Source organism: Oncorhynchus tshawytscha, linkage group LG30 (genome assembly GCF_018296145.1).
Source record: "Oncorhynchus tshawytscha isolate Ot180627B linkage group LG30, Otsh_v2.0, whole genome shotgun sequence".
Lineage (NCBI taxonomy): Eukaryota > Metazoa > Chordata > Actinopteri > Salmoniformes > Salmonidae > Oncorhynchus > Oncorhynchus tshawytscha.
Genome location: NC_056458.1, coordinates 17,915,004 through 17,935,100, shown reverse-complemented (window position 1 = coordinate 17,935,100; position 20,097 = coordinate 17,915,004). Strand labels below are relative to the sequence as shown.

The 20,097-nt window shown below is 44.2% G+C and overlaps 1 protein-coding gene across 5 annotated transcripts in view; it reads right to left on the bottom strand.

The window, feature by feature from the left end:
• Nucleotides 1-8,123: 8,123 nt before the first annotated feature.
• LOC112228632 (misshapen-like kinase 1) overlaps nt 8,124-20,097 on the bottom strand; it is a 52,835-nt gene continuing 40,861 nt past the window's right edge. For 3 of the 5 annotated variants that reach the window (XM_024394101.2, XM_024394105.2, XM_024394104.2), the window contains 16 exons: nt 17,900-17,979; nt 17,297-17,400; nt 17,062-17,162; nt 16,711-16,734; nt 16,420-16,571; nt 15,750-15,870; nt 15,453-15,569; nt 15,242-15,356; nt 14,803-14,958; nt 14,516-14,659; nt 12,687-12,821; nt 12,407-12,507; nt 12,093-12,242; nt 9,281-9,440; nt 9,050-9,189; nt 8,124-8,949 (listed from right to left, as the gene is read on the bottom strand). In XM_024394101.2, coding sequence (XP_024249869.1) covers nt 8,866-8,949; nt 9,050-9,189; nt 9,281-9,440; nt 12,093-12,242; nt 12,407-12,507; nt 12,687-12,821; nt 14,516-14,659; nt 14,803-14,958; nt 15,242-15,356; nt 15,453-15,569; nt 15,750-15,870; nt 16,420-16,571; nt 16,711-16,734; nt 17,062-17,162; nt 17,297-17,400; nt 17,900-17,979 — 1,884 coding nt within the window. In that variant the 3' untranslated portion in view covers nt 8,124-8,865. The remainder of the gene's footprint in view (nt 8,950-9,049; nt 9,190-9,280; nt 9,441-12,092; nt 12,243-12,406; nt 12,508-12,686; nt 12,822-14,515; nt 14,660-14,802; nt 14,959-15,241; nt 15,357-15,452; nt 15,570-15,749; nt 15,871-16,419; nt 16,572-16,710; nt 16,735-17,061; nt 17,163-17,296; nt 17,401-17,899; nt 17,980-20,097) is intronic. The other 2 variants (XM_024394102.2, XM_024394107.2) reach the window with 1 other exon arrangement.

The following is a 20,097-nucleotide window of genomic DNA, read 5'->3' as shown; positions in this document are numbered from 1 at the left end:
GCATCTATTAAAAATCACAACTCCATTCATACTTTAAATGTTATTCTACAAGGAGATCCAAGATTTTGTACAGTCTGGCTATATAATATCTGTGAATAGTGTCTTGATTAAAGTGTGACTACATTGGGTGAAGCAGGTCATTGCCTCCATAGCAACAGGCAGAGGCTCAGAGACAGTATGCCTAAAACACTTACTACACAGAAGCAGAAAACCCACCCAAATGAGAACAGTGTATTATCCTTAATTTGGGCTGTGTTTACACAGCCACCCTAAGAACACAATTCTGAATTTTTTCTTCTGACTGTCCACACTGTTTTACATGTGCACATATCAGATTTTTGCATTCACACGGATGTGGGAGAGGCTATAAGGATATTCCTGACCTGTAATAAATCAAATGTATTTATAAAGCCCTTTTTACATCAACAGATGTCAAAGTGCTATACAGAAACCTAGCCTAAAACCACAAACAGCGTAGAAGCCAAAATCTAACTGACCCTTACCTCATTTTAACAAATGTTTAAATTAAATATTGTTTTGCAGGTCAGGAGTGTCCGTATAGCCTTTTTCCACTGATGAAACACACAGATGCAATGCTTATTTCTGTCACTGTTCCTTTAAATGTAGCTGTGGTTGTCACGGTAATGGCAGGTAATGTGCAAAAAAACAAATCTAATCATCCAGACAGGTCACATATGGAACATCAGAATTATATCATGATTGAGATCCACATGTGGTATAAATCGGAAGTCAAAAGATCAGATTCAAATGTGTTTTTTTGTTGTTTACACATTGGGGAAAATATCATATGGGTATCAGATATATCAATAATTTACCCACGTTAAGCTCTGCCCCCCTTGGTTACTGTTACAACCTCTGACAACATTTTCCCTGGAAGCCCAATTCCCTTGTCAACCACTGGTGAAATCCCCTCGCAATGATGTCAAACTGTTTTAATACACAACAATTAAATTAAAACAGACTACCCCTGGCTAATCAGGAATCTCTTGGGTATGTTGTGGTGGACTGTCATTATAATTGCTTTACGGGAACCTGGTAAAAAAAAAAAATCAGTTCCAGCCATTATTATGAGCAGTCCTCCCCTCAGCAGCTTCCACTGGTTTGTAGCTAGTGTGGTTAGCCACTGAATGACTCTCTGAATTCACTGTCAGCATGCAGTCAAAGCTACTAACCACTTTGAGTTAACTTGTTAGTGCTCTCAAATCATATCCTGATGTCAACAGCAGATGGGAGTTGTATTAATATCATGGATAATTTCGCTAGCTCACATACATTGAGAAAACAAGTTATATTACGTTAGGTTGTCAATAGATGCGTTCACACCGCTCCTTAGCCCAGGGCTAAGGAAGATTTTAGCCCAAGGCTAAGAACATTGCAGTTTAAAACGGCCTAGTGCGACAGAGCTAACCTTGGCTAGCCAACCAGTTGATCTAATAAACAATGGAACAAAAGTATAATTTCAGATTAATGCTCCAACAGGCTCTGCATTTCAGGAAACTACGTTTTTCCTCCACTCCCCTCACTGGCGTGAATGTACCGCTTCGACGTCACAGCACAGATTTGCCTAGTTGCGGCCCCCAATGTAGTTTTAACCCACGGCACACGGGCCCTCCCATTGTGCTTCTCTGCCTGTGTTCTCCAACTCAGAATTTACGGGGGAAATTAGCTCGGAAAGTCGGTGGCAAAACACCAAATGCAGCCTGAAATTAAAAGTAACTGAATTTGTCGCTAGCCTCTTCCCAATAAGTCACTGAAGGGACCCTTTCAGGCTGTATTTTTAAAACAAAAATAAATCGCTACACATAGCGACAAAGTCACTAAATTGGCAACACTGGCTAGGCTTCAGCGACAGTCGCTATCCATTGCTGCGATTGCTTGCCCAAAATTCTGGGGCGGGACTTAGCGAAGGGAAATTGACAAAAGAGCTGAATTGAACTGCCTGTGTAAACACAGCCTTATGATCCACCTTATAGTTCATCAAAAGGCAATAACTGGATTAAAGGAATGAATGCAAAACTAGACAAGCATCATAACTGTTAAAGTGATGTATGAGTATTATGCAGACTGTGGATTAGAAGGTATATTTTCTTGTGATTAGGACCCCACATTTTTTTATTAAACAACATACGGGTATCTCCTTCACTAACGAGACAAGGACAAACAGTCCAGCTTAGATTCAGTCTGCCAACGGCCACGACAAACACCCTCCCACAAGTCTCACAGATAGACAGCAGAGAATTGAACTTCATCTGTTCTTAACGCTCATATTGCTTATGAAGGAGAAACGTCACAACATTTGATATGGCAAGGACAGCCTTTGTGATATACCGATGTTCTGTGGGGCTGAAACATTAAACAAGCCCGTTTTACTGTTAGAACTTCGTCGTAACACTACACTTAACTGATAATGAATTTAGATTGGACAATAAAAAGTTCATGACAACTGTTGACCCTCTCCATTCACCAACCTTTCTGTCTCAGTTGACTATTCCCCCATCTCACAATGACAATACATGTCCTCAATATCAGACTGGTCCCTCCCTTCCTCTCAACCAACAGTATGACTACTAGTTAGGCTGTATCAAGAGGAATCTGCACTTCCACTGGAAATACATACAGCTCCACCATCACGCTCATGCGTCACACCCACAAAGACAGTCCAAACATTTATGTAGACACCCACATTTATAGCTTTGCTCTCTGTGCCGTAAATTAGAATACATTGTGCTTAGATTAATTCATATACCAGACCGTAAAGTATGTTATACAAATCTGTTTTATAATGTACATTCATTTAGTTAAATCTCTCAATATAAGTTACATATGCTTTAATAAAATAGTCCTTTCAGAATATATTAAGTTAGTTCATTTCCCACTGCATCTCACCCAGTCCACATATCTGATCACTCAAGAAAAACCTGCATCTTTATCTCCATTTCAAGCACCTTGAACATCACATCCCAGGTCACTGGCTTAAGTTTCATTTGAACATACAAAATACTATCAAATTATTCTCAACAAATGTGGAATACTCCTATGGCTTTTAATATGGTATATTGGCCCGCCTCCCACTGTCTAGAGGACTATCACATCAACCTCTGACAAAATGTATCTTTATAGGCATATCATTTTCAAAATTCCAAATTGGGTAGGCTTGCTGCCATGAACTGCACATTTGTCCTGTGCCAATATTGTAGTTACATGAATGGGTCATACAAGGATATTGTATGCATTTAATACTTCACTGAAATGAAATGTTGATTAAAATTCTATAGAAAATGCCTACAGACTACATGTGTAATATTTCCTCTACACTAACTCTTCCACATGATGGCAACAGATTTACAGTCACTGTAACTGCTGAGAGTCTATTACATTTAAAAAGCAGTAGGCAAACATTGAGGTTATTACAGAATCAAATCTATAGTCGTTGACAATGTTACAAATGTAAAAGTAGTTGAGTCATATAGGGATGTTCTGGTTTCTATGTAAGTGCACTTCATTGGCACAGGACACCAGTAACAAAGGAGGCAACTATTTATTATTGTAAACTGTCCTTCAGTATAACCTCTTCTTCCTGGAGTTCAGTTATAAGAGCGAGTGGAGGGTCATATTCACTACTCCCCTTTAACCCTCATCACCCAGTCTCTTCCCTACTCCAAGGCACTGCTTAAACTGTAAACATGGCAGTTTGGCTTACTAAGATAGGATGACCATTTACATGACTGTCAGAGCTACTTGTGGAGTGTGTAAAAACTTGAGATATCAGTCACAATGTCACACAGCTGATATTCAATAAAGTAGGCTAGGGGGAAACTAATCTAAGAATTGATACCGAATTGTGATACAGGAGGAATTGCTCATATATGTGCATGCAAGCATGCTCAGAGTAAAATATAGACATTTTAACTGTACTAAGTGCTTTCATCCATTTACAATCGATTCTGTTCCGTACTCTCCATTTTAATATACAGTACCAGTCAAAAGTTTGGACACACCTAGTCATTCAAGGGTTTTTATTTTTACTATTTTCTACATTGTAGAATAATAGTGAAGAGATAACGATGAAATAACACATATGGAATCATATAAACTCAGCAAAAAAATTAAAGTCCCCTTTTCAGGACACTGTCTTTCAAAGATAATTCATAAAAATCAAAATAACTTCACAGATCTTCATTGTAGTGTTTAAACACTGTTTACCATGCTTGTTCAATGAACCATAAACAATTCATGAACAGGCACCTGTGGAACTGTCGTTAAGACACTAACAGCTTACAGACGGTAGGCAATTAAGGTCACAGTTATAAAAACTCAGGACACTAAAGAGGCCTTTCTACTGATTCAAAAAAAAAGGGGAAAAAAAAGAAAGATGCCCAGGGTCCCTGCTCATCCACGTGAACGTGCCTTAGGCATGCTGCAAGGATGCATGAGGACTGCAGATGTGGCCAGGGCAATAAATTGCTATGTCCGTACTGTGTGATGCCGAAGACAGCACTACAGGGAGACAGGACGGACAGCTGATCGTCCTCGCAGTGCCAGACCACGTGTAACGACACCTGCACAGAATCGGTACAACTGAACATCACACCTGCGGGACAGGTACAGGATGGCATCACAGGTACAGGATGGCATCAGGTACAGAGTGCTCAGACTGTCCGCAATAGGCTGAGAGAGGCTGGACTGAGGGCTTGTAGGCTTGTTGTAAGGCAGGTCCTCACCAGAAACAAAGTCGCCTATGGGCAAAAACCCACAGTCGCTGGACCAGACAAGACTGGCAAAAAGTGCTCTTCACAAACGAGTCGCGGTTATGTCTCATCAGGGGTGAAGGTCAGATTCGCGTTTATTGTCGAAGGAATGAGCATTACACTGAGGCTTGCACTCTGGAGCAGGATAGATTTGGAGGTGGAGGGTCCGTCATGGTCTGGGGCGGTGTGTCAAAGCATCATCGGACCGAGCTCGTTGTCATTGTAGGCAATCTCAACGCTGTGCGTTACAGGGAAGACATCCTCCTCCTTCATGTGGTATCCTTCCTGCAGGCTCATCCTGACATGACCCTCCAGCATGACAATGCCACCAGCCATACTGCTATTTCTGTGCGTGATTTCCTGCAAGACAGGAATGTCAGTGTTCTGCCATGGCAAGCGAAGAGCCCGGATCTCAATCCCAATGAGCACGTCTGGGACCTGTTGGATCGGAGGGTGAGGGCTAGGGCCATTCCCCCCAGAAATGTCCCGGAACTTGCAGATTCCTGGTGGGGTAACATCTCACAGCAAGAACTGGCAAATCTGGTGCAGTCCATGAGGAGGACATGCACTGCAGTACTTAATGCAGCTGGTGGCCACACTAGATACTGACTGTTACTTTTGATTTTGACCCCCCCTTTATTCGTCACATGTCTGTGGAACTTGTTCAGTTTATGTCTCAGTTGTTGAATCTTGTTATGTTCATACAAATATTTACACATGTTAAGTTTGCTGAAAATAAATGCAGTTGACAGTGAGAGGACATTTCTTTTTTTGCTGAGTTTAGTAACCAAAAAAAGTGTTAAATTAAAATATATTTTAGATGTAAGCCTCTTGAAAGTAGCCACCCTTTGCCTTGATGACAGCTTTGCACACTTGGCATTCTCTCAACCAGCCTCACCTGGAATGCATTTCAATTAAAAGGTGTGCCTTTTTAAAAGTTAATTTCTGTCATTTCTTTCCTTAATGCAATTGAGCCAATCAGTTGTGTCGTGACAAGGTAGGGTTGGTATACAGAAGATAGCCCTATTTGGTAAAAGACCAAGTCCATATTATGGCAAGAACAGCTCAAATAAGCAAAGAGAAATGACAGTCCATCATTACTTTAAGATATGAAGGTCAGTCAGTTTGGAGAAATTCAAGAACTCTCAAAGTTTCTTCAAGTGCAGTCGCAAAAACCATCTAGCGGTATGATGAAACTGGCTCTCATGAGGACTGCCACAGGAAAGGAAGACCCAGAGTTACCTCTGCTGCAGAGGATGAGTTCATTAGAGTTAACTGCACATCAGAAATTTCAGCCCAAATAAATGCTTTACAGAGTTCAAGTAACAAACACATCAACAATTCAGAGAAGACAGCGTGAAATCAGGCGTTCATGTTTGAATTGCTGCAAAGAAACCACTACTAAAGGACACCAATAAGAAGAAGAAACTTGCGTGGGCCAAGAAACATGAGCAATGGACATTAGACCGGTGGAAATCTGTCCTTTGGTCTGATGAGTCCAAATTTGAGATTCTTTGGTTCCAACCGCTGTGTCGTTGTGAGACGCAGAGTAGGTGAACAGATGATCACCCCATGTGTGGTTCCCACCGTGAAGCATGGATGAGGTGGTGTGATGGTGCTTTGCTGGTGACACTGTCTGTGATTTATTTAGAATTCAAGGCACACTTAACCATCATGGCTACCACAGCATTCTGCAGCGATACGCCATCCCATCTGGTTTGCGCTTAGTGGGACTATCATTTGTTGTTCAACATGACAATGACCCAACACACCTCCAGGCTGTGTACGGGCAATTTGACCAAGAGGGAGAGTGATGGAGTGCTGCATCAGATGACCTTCCTCCACAATTATCCAACCTCCACCCATTCGAGATGGTTTGGGATGAGTTGGACCGCAGAGTGAAGGAAAAGCAGCCAACAAGTGCTCAGCATATGTGGGAACTCCTTCAAGACTGTTGGAAAAGCATTCCAGGTGAAGCTGGTCAAGGGAATGCCAAGAGTGTGCAAAGCTGTCATCAATGCAAAGGGTGGCTACAAATATTTTGGATTTTAAAAAAACACTATTTTGGTTACTACATGAGTCCATATGTATTATTTAATAGTTTGTAGAATACTAGTGAAGACAATGTAGAAAATAGTCAAAATAAAGAAAAAACGTTGAATGAGTAGGCGTTAATAATATTTGCTTCTATACTAAATATATTTATAATATATAGAATCCATTTAGAGTAAAGTACATAAAATACCCACAGCTTAAGCATTTCCCCTGATCTCTTAAACAATCAAAGTAGATTCATAGTATGTTCAGAGAAGTATTGTGAATTTTGGTAGGGAAAACAACAATACCAATAGATTCAACAACTTGTTGCCTTATTTTTGTCTTATTACCAGTTTAGTATGATACATAAATGTCCCTAATGAGTTTGAGTCCTCTAGTACAGTATTGCAGAGCCAAAGATGCCACAAAACTGGGACTGCTAAAGCATCACTCAGTGAAGTTCAATACTGGCTCAAGAACCACACAGCTATTGCTTGAAACCACAATAATAGTTCAGTATTATCCACTGCAGCCCCATCCCTACAAACACTCACACACACACACACACACACACACACACACACACACACACCTTTGCATACAAACACACATACCCAAATCCATACCAATGAACATAAAATACATTAAAAACGTAGGTTGCGGACAGAGTAGATCTAATAAGAGAAAAGGGAACTATATTCAACTGGATAACATCCGCAAGATGAAGAAAAGCTGACTTCCATTATAATATTCTTACAACTACATCTCTCTCTTCCAAATCCTCTATGTCCTCTTTATTACTGTGACTTCAAAGCCTTCATACTTCATCACCCCTCGACCCCCACATCTTAACAAGTCACCTCACTCCCTTCCACTGGTATATTTTACACACAACAAATTAACTGAACTCCCTTCTCCGAACAAGAACTGCACTAGAACAGCATATATATTGCAATATAACGGCAATATAACAGTAGAGATAAAAGTAAGAATACCAGTTAGGCTAATACCAAATACAGAAACCGTACAGATATCAAATCTTTGTAGCGATATTAGCAATATTGACAAGAAACAAAGGTAGAAATATCTAAAGCCAGTTAGAAAGCCTCCTAAACGGTGAGGAAGTCCCATCCCCGAGATGTAGCAAGGGTATAATAAAAGGAATAGAAGGTGTATAGCTAGAGCACAGCAGTGTGTTCTCTTTAACTTCTCTGGATTTACTAAGAAATAAAACAATAGTATGTTCACATCATAGATAGTCCATCTCCCTAGGAGGTTTTTTTAAACCTACATCCCCCAAAAAACATCAAAATAACAAACATTAAATCAAGTTTTAATCAAACGACACTTCTTATTTTTAAACAATGAGTTGAATAATGACGTCATAGGGAATCAGAAGCTTAGCATAGTGAGTGAGCTTCTATGGTGAAGTGTTGCAACAATACTTCAAACCTCTAGGGTGTGCCAGTACAGTAAATATCAGGTCCATGGTAACGCCCCAAATGGAGGTGTAATATACAGGTCTGCCAGGGACTTCAATCTACCCCTGTTCTCTTCCATGTGAACATGTTAGATACGGGCGATTTACAATTCAATCTGGACTTATATTGGTTCAATCTTGCCTTCTTCCAAATGTATTTCACCAGTAAGGAATGTTTTTAACATAAGAAGGAACTAACTACAGTAGTTACGACTAAACACAGGTCCACCAAGTGACTGAGGTACAATAATACAGGACAGGTATATATACACAGTAGAGTAGAGATGATATTACATGAGAATCCTGTGGTGATGTCTCATAGTTAGCTACCATTTCAGAGGGAGCTCAGTCAGTTTAGGGGAGTCAGCAGGTGGCAGGTGAGAGGCTTTGTCATGAAGACTTTAGGCTGGAATGGATTTACAGTAGGCTTGTGTGAGCTGTATGTGTGTGATGTGTTTGTGTTGAGTCTGACTGTGTGGTGTGTCCTCGTATGGGGGGGGGTTGAGTGTCTTTCGCTTGGCCTGGTGGTTTCCATACACTGACTGACTACGGGACATAGTTGTATGGGACAATGTTGTTTCACCAGTTCATGATGCAGTTCCTGTTCAGGGTCATGAAGTAGACCTGGCTGCTGCCCCCGGAGCGCACCGAAGCAAAGAACACCTGAGATGCAAAACAGAAGATTACAACCACACACATATAGATCGGGTACATTTCTGAATCCATGTGTGTGCGTACCTGTTTGTGTGAGTGTATGACCCACCTTGTCATTCCTCTCACAGAGGAACTTGAGCCTCTGGGCTCTCTTGTGCATGAAGACTCCGTCCAAGTGGCCCGTCTCTACAGCACGGATCTCTATGGCCTTCTCTCCCCAGCCCATGATCTGGTTAGAGCAGATATGGGCTGAACAGAGAGAAAGAGAGGGAGACAACTCAGAACACAGCAACTTTAAGAGGAAGTGTAGTGTGTATGTGTTTGTACACATGTGCCATACCAACGGAGGTGGGCATCTCGCCCCACTGAAGCACCACATCTTTGATGATGCGTCCGTAGGTGTTTACATAGACGCCCTCGTCCTCGTAGCACAGCAGCATCTCCATGCCGTCCGAGCTGGGCAGGAACACGATGGCATGGGGCATGATCTGGCACTGGATCTGGACACACAGAGAGAAGGAGTATAATATTTTTTGACCTAACAGTTAAATGCACTGATTCTCTTTCTGAATAAGAGTCTGTGAAGCAGTGTTGTAGTCGAGTCACTAGTCCCTACGGCTAAGTCCAAATCACCAATAGCCAAGTCACCAGTCCCTACTGGCTAAATGCAAATCACCAATAGCCAAGTCACCAGTCCCTACGGCTAAGTCCAAATCACCAATAGCCGAGTCGCCAGTCCCTACGGCTAAGTCCGAATCACCAATAGCAGAGTCGCCAGTCCCTACGGCTAAGTCCGAATCACCAATAGCAGAGTCGCCAGTCCCTACGGCTAAGTCCGAATCACCAATAGCCGAGTCGCCAGTCCCTACGGCTAAGTCCGAATCACCAATAGCAGAGTTGCCAGTCCCTACGGCTAAGTCCGAATCACCAATAGCCGAGTCGCCAGTCCCTACGGCTAAGTCCGAATCACCAATAGTCGAGTCGCCAGTCCCTACGGCTAAGTACGAATCACCAATAGTCGAGTCGCCAGTCCCTACGGCTAAGTACGAATCACCAATAGTCGAGTCGCCAGTCCCTACGGCTAAGTACGAATCACCAATAGTAGTCGCCAGTCCCTACGGCCAGTCCCTAGTCGAGCGCCAGTACGAATCACCAATAGTCGAGTCGCCAGTCCCTACGGCTAAGTACGAATCACCAATAGTCGAGTCGCCAGTCCCTACGGCTAAGTACGAATCACCAACAGTCGAGTCGCCAGTCCCTACGGCTAAGTACGAATCACCAACAGTCGAGTCGCCAGTCCCTACGGCTAAGTACGAATCACCAATAGTCGAGTCACCAGTCCCGAATCACCAACAGTCGAGTCACCAGTCCCTACGGCTAAGTACGAATCACCAATAGTCGAGTCACCAGTCCCTACGGCTAAGTACGAATCACCAATAGTCGAGTCACCAGTCCCTACGGCTAAGTACGAATCACCAATAGTCGAGTCACCAGTCCCTACGGCTAAGTACGAATCACCAATAGTCGAGTCACCAGACCCTACGGCTAAGTACGAATCACCAGTCCCTACGGCTAAGTACGAATCACCAATAGTCGAGTCACCAGTCCCTACGGCTAAGTACGAATCACCAGTCCCTACGGCTAAGTACGAATCACCAATAGTCGAGTCACTAGTCCCTACGGCTAAGTCCAAATCACCAATAGTCGAGTCACCAGTCCCTATGGCTAAGTACGAATCACCAATAGTCGAGTCACTAGTCCCTACGGCTAAGTCCGAGTCACGAGAGTCCCTATGGCTGAAGTCTGAGTCTCAGTGTTTGAGTCCTGGTCTAAGTGCTCAAGTCTGAATCACTGGGTCTGAGTTTTGAAGTTCGAAGTGGTTCCGATCTTCTCTATTTTTCTGTTACACATTTGACATTGCGCCACACTCTTTGCACCATCTGCTGAAAAACTTTGAAAAGCAAAATGAATGATTCGGGGTTTGGTAGTTGGTTACTGCTGTTTGCACACTCGTACTGATGGCTCGATGCTCGTCTGTTGCTAGTGATTCGCACCTCTACTGATTTAGCTCAGATGTAGTAGAAGAAATCTTCCCAGCAACAACTAGTGGCAGGATGGTGGGAAGATTTTAATGTGAGCATTGAGGTAACGCAAGATTTACCTCCTGTTGCCTAATGGTGACAAATGGCTGCAATATGCAATTGACTATGAAACAAATAACTAATTCATACACAGGCTCACACATTTTATTTTAATGTAATGTTCAATAGTTATGTCAAGTTAGTAATGGATGAATGTTCTCTAGATGGAATTGGCTATTGCTCCTGTCAGATTGACCAGACTATTACTTGCAATAATTGTAACAGGCTCTCAGCTACTTTTTTGTAAATCGCCCACTTTTTTAATGCAGATTGAAATCTTAAGACTAGTCAGAACCTAGCTATAGGTTGCAGGGGGGAAATTAGAAGGGTAGAGTGAGACGACAAATTCAAAGAGCCTACTTTTCTATGCTCAAGGTGAGAGAGAAATAGCTAGACTGTTTTACTCTTAAACTCAATACTATGGTTTTCAATTTCATAAAGCAGTTGGTGTTTCGTAACAAGGCAAAGCTAAATAGTAGTCTGGTGGTTACGGGGACACAGAGCCTGCCTTGCCTGTCTGCCCACACTCATTGCTTGCATCGCAGCAGCTCACCAGCTGATGTAGGCTGTGGTGCGTCCTTCCCACTGCTAGAGAACAGAAGCCTTGCTGCTCTGCGCACACAGTTCTGCTAATATTCTGCTTATCCTAGTAGCATACTCAGTCCAAGTGAAAAGACAAGTCACAAAAAGGCGAGTCAGTCACCAATGGTCGAGTCAGAAGTCATGAAAAATTGGGCTCCAGTACTTCCACACTGCTGTGAAGAGACAAAAATGTATAACAAGCAAGAAGTGGGTGAAAACTGTAGAGGAGGTTTTTACATCAATACCTGTCAAGTTTGGGCTTCTAATCAATAAAACAGGTTATTATTCATGTTCTGTAGCTATTTTAGGTGTGAATGTATTCTATCTGATTTGGAAGAACTTGTGGGGGCTTAAGGATATTCTGCCCCCATAGTTTCTGTCTGGCCCTGTTTATCTGTGTGTGGTGTCACTAGAAACGTATCCACTTACATGCACTGGGATGTAGATGTCATAGTTGTTCCCAGAGTCAACGTCGATGGCGTGGAAGCCAGCAATGGAGCCATAGATGACTTTCAACCTCTGACCTTCCTCAACAGTGAGGTCTACCAACTGGGGCCTGTGGGGCAGGTCACCAAAGGACTAGAGGAGAGTAGAGAGAGAGAGAGAGAGAGAGATAGGGGACAGAAAGCGAGAGGAGAAAGAGGGAGAACATAAGGGGGTATGAATGTTGTTCTGGTTGACTGGCTGAGGGGAAATAGAACACCTGGCACTCAGAACAATAAGGCAGGAAAAGTGAGACCTACCTTGAAGGCCATGAATTTGTGATAAGGCTTGGGAGCCCAGGCATATACCTCCACCGCATTCTTCATAGCTATCACCAAGAACTTGATCCTCTCATATTTCACTAGACACAAACAACAAAGCGGGATTAGAGCCTTTATATATTACTATAAATAAACACTACCAAAAAGGCAGAAAACATTTGTGTAAATATACATGGTTGGAAAATGCATTGATAATAGATACACGGTTCAATAACGGGTCACATCACTGTTACTCCGTCTCCTCCCTTCCTTTACTCACCCACTTTGTAGTGGACACATCCCTCCATCTCCCCTACAGTGGTCCAGCCCTGCTTCTTCTCCACCTCCGGGTCATTGTGGAGGATCTTGTTCCTCAGCCAGGCCAGGTAGTACACACGCACCTTGTTCTTCTTACCTGGGACGGACACACACACACACACACACACACACACAGGAAGAGGTTATACAGTGGATAAGAAAAGGGGCTGAGTAGCAACAGATGGAGTTTGTGATGCACAGGTCCTTGTCAAATCAAATCTAATTTTATTGGTCACATACACATACTTAGCAGATGTTATTGCGGTTGTCGTGAAATGTTTGTGTTCACAGCTCTAACAGTGCAGTAATATCTAACAATTCACAGCAATACACACAAATCTAAATGTAAAATAATGGAATTAAGAAATATATAAATATTAGGACGAGCAATGTCTGAGTGGAATTGACTAAAATACAGTATATACATATGAGACGAATAAAGCAGTATGTAAACATTATTGAAGTGACCAGTGATTCCATGTTTATATACATAGGGCAGCAGCCTCTAAGGAGCAGGGTTGAGTAACCGTGTGGTAGTGATGACTATTTAACAGTCTGATGGCCTTGAGATAGAAGCTGTTTTTCAGTCTCTCAGTCCCAGCTTTGATGCACCTGTACTGACCTCGCCTTCTGGATGATAGCGGGGTGAACAGGCCGTGGCTCGGGTGGTTGATGTCCTTGATGATCTTTTTGGCCTTCCTGTGACATCGGGTGCTGTAGGTGTCCTGGAGGGTAGGTAGTTGCCCCCGGTGATGCGTTGTGCAGACTGCACCACCCTCTGGAGAGCCCGGCGGTTGCGGGTGGTGCAGTTTCCATACCAAGTGATGATACAGCCCGATAGGACGCTCTCAATGGTGCATCTCTAAAAGTTTGTGAGGGTCTTAGGAGCCAAGCTAAATTTATTCAGCCTCCTCTGAGGTTGTAGAGGCACTGTTGCGCCACACAAGTCTGTGTGGGTGGACCATTTCAGATCGTCAGTGACGTGTACGCCAAGGAACTTGAAGCTTTCCACCTTCTCCACTGCGGTCCTGACGATGTGGAGAGGGGGGTGCTCCCTCTGATATTTCCCGAAGTCCACGATCAGCTCCTTCGCTTTGTTGACATTGAGTGAGAGGTTATTTTCCAGGCACCACTCCGCCAGGGCCCTCACCTCCTCCCTGTAGGCTGTCTCGTCATTGTTGGTAATCAGGCCTACTATGGTTGTGTTGTCTGCAAACTTGATGGTTGAGTTGGAGGCGTGCATGGCCACGCAGTCATGGGTGAACAGGGAGTACAGGAGGGGGCTGAGTACACACCCTTGTGGGGCCCGTGTTGAGGATCAGTGAAGTGGAGGTGTTGTTTCCTACCTTCACCACCTGGGGACGGCCCGTCAGGAAGTCCAAGACCCAGTTGCACAGGGCGGGGGGACCCAGGGCCTCTAGCTTAATGATGAGCTTGGAGGGTACTATGGTGTTGAATGCTGAGCTATAGTCAATGAACAGCATTCTTACATAGGTATTCCTCTTGCCCAGAAGGGATAGGGCAGTGTGCAGTGTGATGGCGATTGCATCGTCTGTGGATCTATTGGGGCGGTAAGCAAATTGAAGTAGGTCTATGGTGACAGGTAAGGTGGAGGTGATATGATCCTTAACTAGCCACGGGTGTATTCAGTTGAAATGAAACGTTCAGAACGTTGCAGATAGAAAGGCAAAATGTAGAGCAAACAGATTCTATCTGAAGATTTTGTGACAATCCTGAACGGAGCCCAGGTGAGCGCAGAGTGTTGTTCAAGTGCTGAGCAGTACTAATCACCTGATATGGTGATGAGCAGGTTCAGTCCCTCCAGGACATCCATTTGTTGAAACCTGCGGGAATTGATGAGGGGGTAGACCTTCCCCTGACCACTACGGTCCAGCAGCTTCAGACCGTTCTCCGTCCCCACCAGCAGGTTCACACCTGGGAATCACACACAGATACAAATATTCCCAAAATGCAAACAATCAGGACCTACAGGAAATATGTAAAAGATGCTCATGGTGGATGGAATAACATGATTACAGTGTTGGATATAGCTTAGACCAGCATGCCGTCTGTCTCACCCCAGAGAGCAGCACAGAGGATCTCAGAGTTGAACCTCTTCTTGTACTTGCGAATCTCGGGGGTGTCGCTGTGGGGGCGTGTGTTGGTGGGGTTCACGTTCACCATGGAGCCTTTCCTCACCTCCATCTTCAGCTGCTCAAACCTGGAGCCCAGGCCTGGACACAGCAGGAGGGAGGCAGAAAAGCAGGCAAAGTTTAGAGGGAAGAGGAGAGAAAACTTCCTTAAGGGAATGATATTGAATCAAGCTACTGTGGGCAAATGCTGCCCTCCTGCTGTGAGACATTTCCATGACTCAGATTTACTAACAGCAGTAAAGTAAGAGATGCTGGATTGTGAGCCGAGTAATGAAGCTAGAGACTAGAATAGGGAACTAAGAAATTGAGGGTGTATAGGGGAACCTCATTTAACCTCTTGATGAGACATTCTGTCTGTACTTACTGCCCACAGAGATGGCATCCGCAGTGTCACCTGGTGGTTGGTACATGCCCAGGTCAACAAAGGTGGTGAAGGAGGACTTGCCACTTGACGCCTTGACTAGACCCCTGGACTGATACTGGAGGAAACAGGAAGGAAGGGAGAGAATAGAGTTTTGGGCAGAGAACCATGTCCATGATTGTACTTGTATTCAGGGAGACAGTCAGAGACTCACATCATAGACAGAGTCTTTCCCAGGGGAGGAGTGGGAGGCGGAGTCAGTGGGGGAGTGGGAGGGCTGCACCACATCAGGCAGGTTGGTGTATCCATTGTGGCTCCGCTTCTCTGGTGTCTGCCAGGCAACGGGGACAAACCAGTCACAATGGCCCAACACAACCTCCTACATAAAGAGTAACCTGACCACCCACACACAATTACACAACTCCACACACATGCATGTATACATATGTGTGTTTAATACAGATGACTTCTCTCTAGTCCAGTAGGCTACTTCCTGAAAGACATAACTCACCCTCTGCACCAGCATGGTCTGGTCCCTGTAGACTCCAGCCTGCCCCTCCTCCCCTCCCTCGCCCTCCTCCTCCTCATGAACCACCATGGTGTTGACCGAGTCAGTGTCGGCATCCCGGGGACTAAAGACAGACAGCAGAGGATATGAAGTAGACAGGAAAATGACAGAACAGCAGAGGATATGAAGTAGACAGGAAAATGACAGAACAGCAGAGGATATGAAGTAGACAGGAAAATGACAGAACAGCAGAGGATATGAAGTAGACAGGAAAATGACAGAACAGCAGAGGATATGAAGTAGACAGGAAAATGACAGAACAGCAGAGGATATGAAGTAGACAGGAAAATGAAAGAAGGGAAGGTGAGAGTGGCGGTATAAAGAGGATAAGTATGGGCTTTCGATGGCTTCTTGTGTGAATAATGACGTCTCTCCTTTCAATGTCATTATTTACACGAGAAGCCGTCTCTCCTTTCAATGTCATTATTTACACGAGAAGCCGTCTCTCCTTTCAATGTCATTATTTACACGAGAAGCCGTCTCTCCTTTCAATGTCATTATATACACGAGAAGCCGTCTCCCCTTTCAATATCATTATTCACACAATAAGCCGTCTCTCCTTTTTTCTCCTTCCTGTTTGTCAGTGTGTGTGTTCTCCCATCCTGGTACTGACCGGTCTGTAGGGCTGTCCTCCTCCTCATTCCCCTCTCCACTCTCACTCTCCTCACTGCTCTCACTGCCTTCAGAGGATGAGGAGTAGTCATTGGCCTTCACCGGAGGTCTGGGCTGCTCCTCAGGACGTTCCTTAGCATACAGCCCATGGTCCTGAACACACACACACACACACACACACGACAGGTTTTGCCAGCATACTAGGACTATGACAGGCATGTGTAACTTAACACAGCAGCCTGACATAATGAAACCAATACATGTGTATCACAGCACACACACAGATACTAACCTCTCCTATAGCTCTCTTGTAACTCTGTGCATTGGAAGAAGCAGTGGACAAACAGGGAAGTGAGTGGTGTAGGAAGAGAGAAAAAGAAAAGGGCAGAGAATAGGATATGAAAAAAAAAGAGAAACTGTTAGTGTAGGAGTCAATATCCAGAAAAAGATCCGCTGTAGGGTTGGGGAGTGAGTGCAGGTGTTACAATAGTGCAGAATAGTCAGTGAAAATTCATTTAAAAAGTGATAAGCTGAAAACAAGATGCATGTGAACAGCTGACAAATGGGAAGGGTGTGTAAAGTGTCTAAATATCCTTCATGCAGTGTTCATAGTGAGGGTGTTCTACAGGTGAGGGGTACTTACAGCAGGGCGACTGGGGCGGGACGACGTGCGAGACTCCCCTGGCTTGTGCCCCGACATGCGCCCGTCATGGCCTAGTATGGGGGAGTCTATTTTGGAGGAGCCTGAAACCAACATTCTGAATGTTAACATGGAATTGCTAACATCATTGCTGGGACTTGTTTTCATTCCATAAGAGGGATCAACAGAAAGAGAAGGAGATAGATAAGCAGAATCACAGAGAATGTGATAGACTCACTGAGTATCCGGTGCCTCTCCAGAGAGCCAGTCTGGGGTAGATTGGATACGAGGTTCATGCTATCTCCTCTCTCCCAACGGTCATTGCGGCTGAGGTCTGGGTTGCTGTTACAAGGAAGAGATAAGATTATTAGTTATTAAAAGCTCAAGAGGTGAATATCATAACTCTGTCATGATCTACCATCATCCATGGGTCATGATTGGAATCAGAATAGTCTTCTGACACGTGTTTAAAATGTGAATGTATTGCCAAATGAGCTCATGAGTGAGACAGGGAGTAAAACTTTCTGTTTGGTTGCATGATTTCGGAGTGTTGTTTAGGTTGTTTAATTCTCTAAACACTGCTTGCCCGCTAAATAGTTTCATCGAAAACGTCGCCAGATACCTCCACGCTAGCATGTAGTGCATAAAATAGGAATAAACACGTGTCCTTTCTGAAGAGGGAGGGAGAGACTGGGAACAGGCTTTGGCAGGGGGAGGTATGGACTTCTTTAAGACCGATTGGAAAGTGTTTGCCGCCAAAACCTAAATCAAGTAGCGGGAGATTTGGTTCTAGGAGCCGGAATTAGAATGAGAGTAGCTTAGATTTGTCCGTCTGAGTTACCTGGCTCTGACTGGATGCCTGATGCCAGACGATAGGTTGGTGTTGAGAGCTGTGGCAATGGAGGCGGTCCTCTGGGGAATCTGCGAAAGATAGAGAGATATCCGACATTACTAAATACACTATATGACCAAAAGTATGTGAACACCTGCTCGTCGAACATCTCATTCCAAAATCATGGGCATTAATATGAACTTGGTAGCCCCTTTGCTGCTACAACAGCCTCCACTCTTCTGGGAAGGCTTTCCACTAGATGTTGCAACATTACTGAAGGGACTTGCTTCCCCGCAGTGCCAGACCTCACTGATGCACTGCGGCCTGGCACGCAGTCTGCATTCCAATTCATTCCAAAGGTGTTCGATGAGGTTGAGGTCAGGGCTCTGTGCAGGCCAGTCAAGTTCTTCCACACCGATCTCAACAAACCATTTCTGTATGGACCTTTGTGCACGGGGACATTGTCATGCTGAAACAGGAAAGGGCCTTTCCCAAACTGTTGCCACAAAATTGGAAGCACAGAATCGTTTAGAATGTCATTGTATGCTGTAGCATTAAGATTTCCCTTCACTGGAACTAGGGGCCTAGCCCGAGCCATAAAATGGTGCATTCTCCTGGCATCCGCCAAACCCAGATTTGGCTGTTAAACTGCCAGATAGTAAAGCATGATTCATCAATCCAGAGAACGGGTTTCCACTACTCCAGAGTCCAATGGTGGTGAGATTTATACCACTCCAGCAGACGCTTGGCATAGTGATCTTAGGCTTGGAAGCTCCTGACGAACAGTTTTTGTGCTGACGTTGCTTCCAGAGGCAGTTTGGAACTCGGTAGTAAGTGTTTCAACCGAGGACAGACAGTTTTTACACACCACACGCTTCAGCATTCGACAGTTCCATTCTGTGAGCTTGTGTGACCTACCACTTCACGGCTGAGCCGTTGTTGCTGCTAGACATTTCCACTTCACAATAACAACACTTACAGTTGACCGGGGCAGCTTTAACAGGGCAGAAATTTGACACACGGATTTGTTGGAAAGGTGGCATTCCATGATGGTGCGATGTTGAAAGTCATTGAGCGCTTCAGTAAGGCCATTCTACTGCCAATGTTTATATATGGAGATTGCATGGCTGTGCGCTTGATTTTATACACAGGTCAGCAACAGGTGTGGCTAAAATAGCCGAATCCACAAATTTGAAGGGGTGTCCACATACTTTTGTATATACAGAACCAGTCAAAAGTTTGGACACACCTAAACAAAACAAGGGTTTTTCTTTATTTTTACTTTTTATTTCAACTTTATTTAACCAGGTAGGCCAGTTGAGAACAAGTTCTCAATTACAACTGCAACCTGGCCAAGAAAAAGCAAAGCAGTGTGACAAAAACAACAGTTGCACATGGGATAAACAAATGTAGTGTCAATCTGTATACAGTGTGTGCAAATTAAGTAAGGAGGTAAGCAAAGAAATAGGCCACAGAGGCAAAGCAATTACAATTAACACTGGAGTGATAGATGTGCAGATGAGGATGTGCAAGTATAAATACTGGTGTGCAAAAGAGCAGAAAAAAACTAAAACATATGGGGATGAGGTAGGTAGTTGGTTGGATGGGCTATTTACAGATGGGCTGTGTACAGCTACAATGATCTGTGAGCTGCTCTGACAGCTGACGCTTAAAGTTAGTGAGGGAGCTATAACTCTCCAACTTCATTGATTTTTGTCATTCGTTCCAGTCATTGGCCGCAGAGAACTGGAAGGAAAGGCGGCCTAAATGCGGTGTTGGCTATGGGGATGACCAGTGAAATATACCTGCTGGAGCGTGTGCTACAGGTGGTTGTTGCTATGGTGACCAGTGAGCTGAGATAAGGAGGGGCTTTACCTAGCAAAGACTTATGGATGACTTGGAGCCAGTGGGTTTGGCGACAAATATGAAGCGAGGGCCAGCCAATGAGAGCATACAGGTCGCAGTGGTGGGTAGTATATGGGGCTTTGGTGACAAAATGGATGGCACTGTGATAGACTACATCCAATTTGCTGAGTAGAGTGTTGGAGGCTATTTTGTAAATGACATCGCCGAAGTGAATGACATCGCCGATAGTCAGGTTTACGAGGGTATGTTTGGCAGCAAGAGTGAAGGATGCTTTGTTGCGAAATAGGAAGCCGATTCTAGATTTAATTTTGGATTAGAGATGCTTAATGTGACTCTGGAAG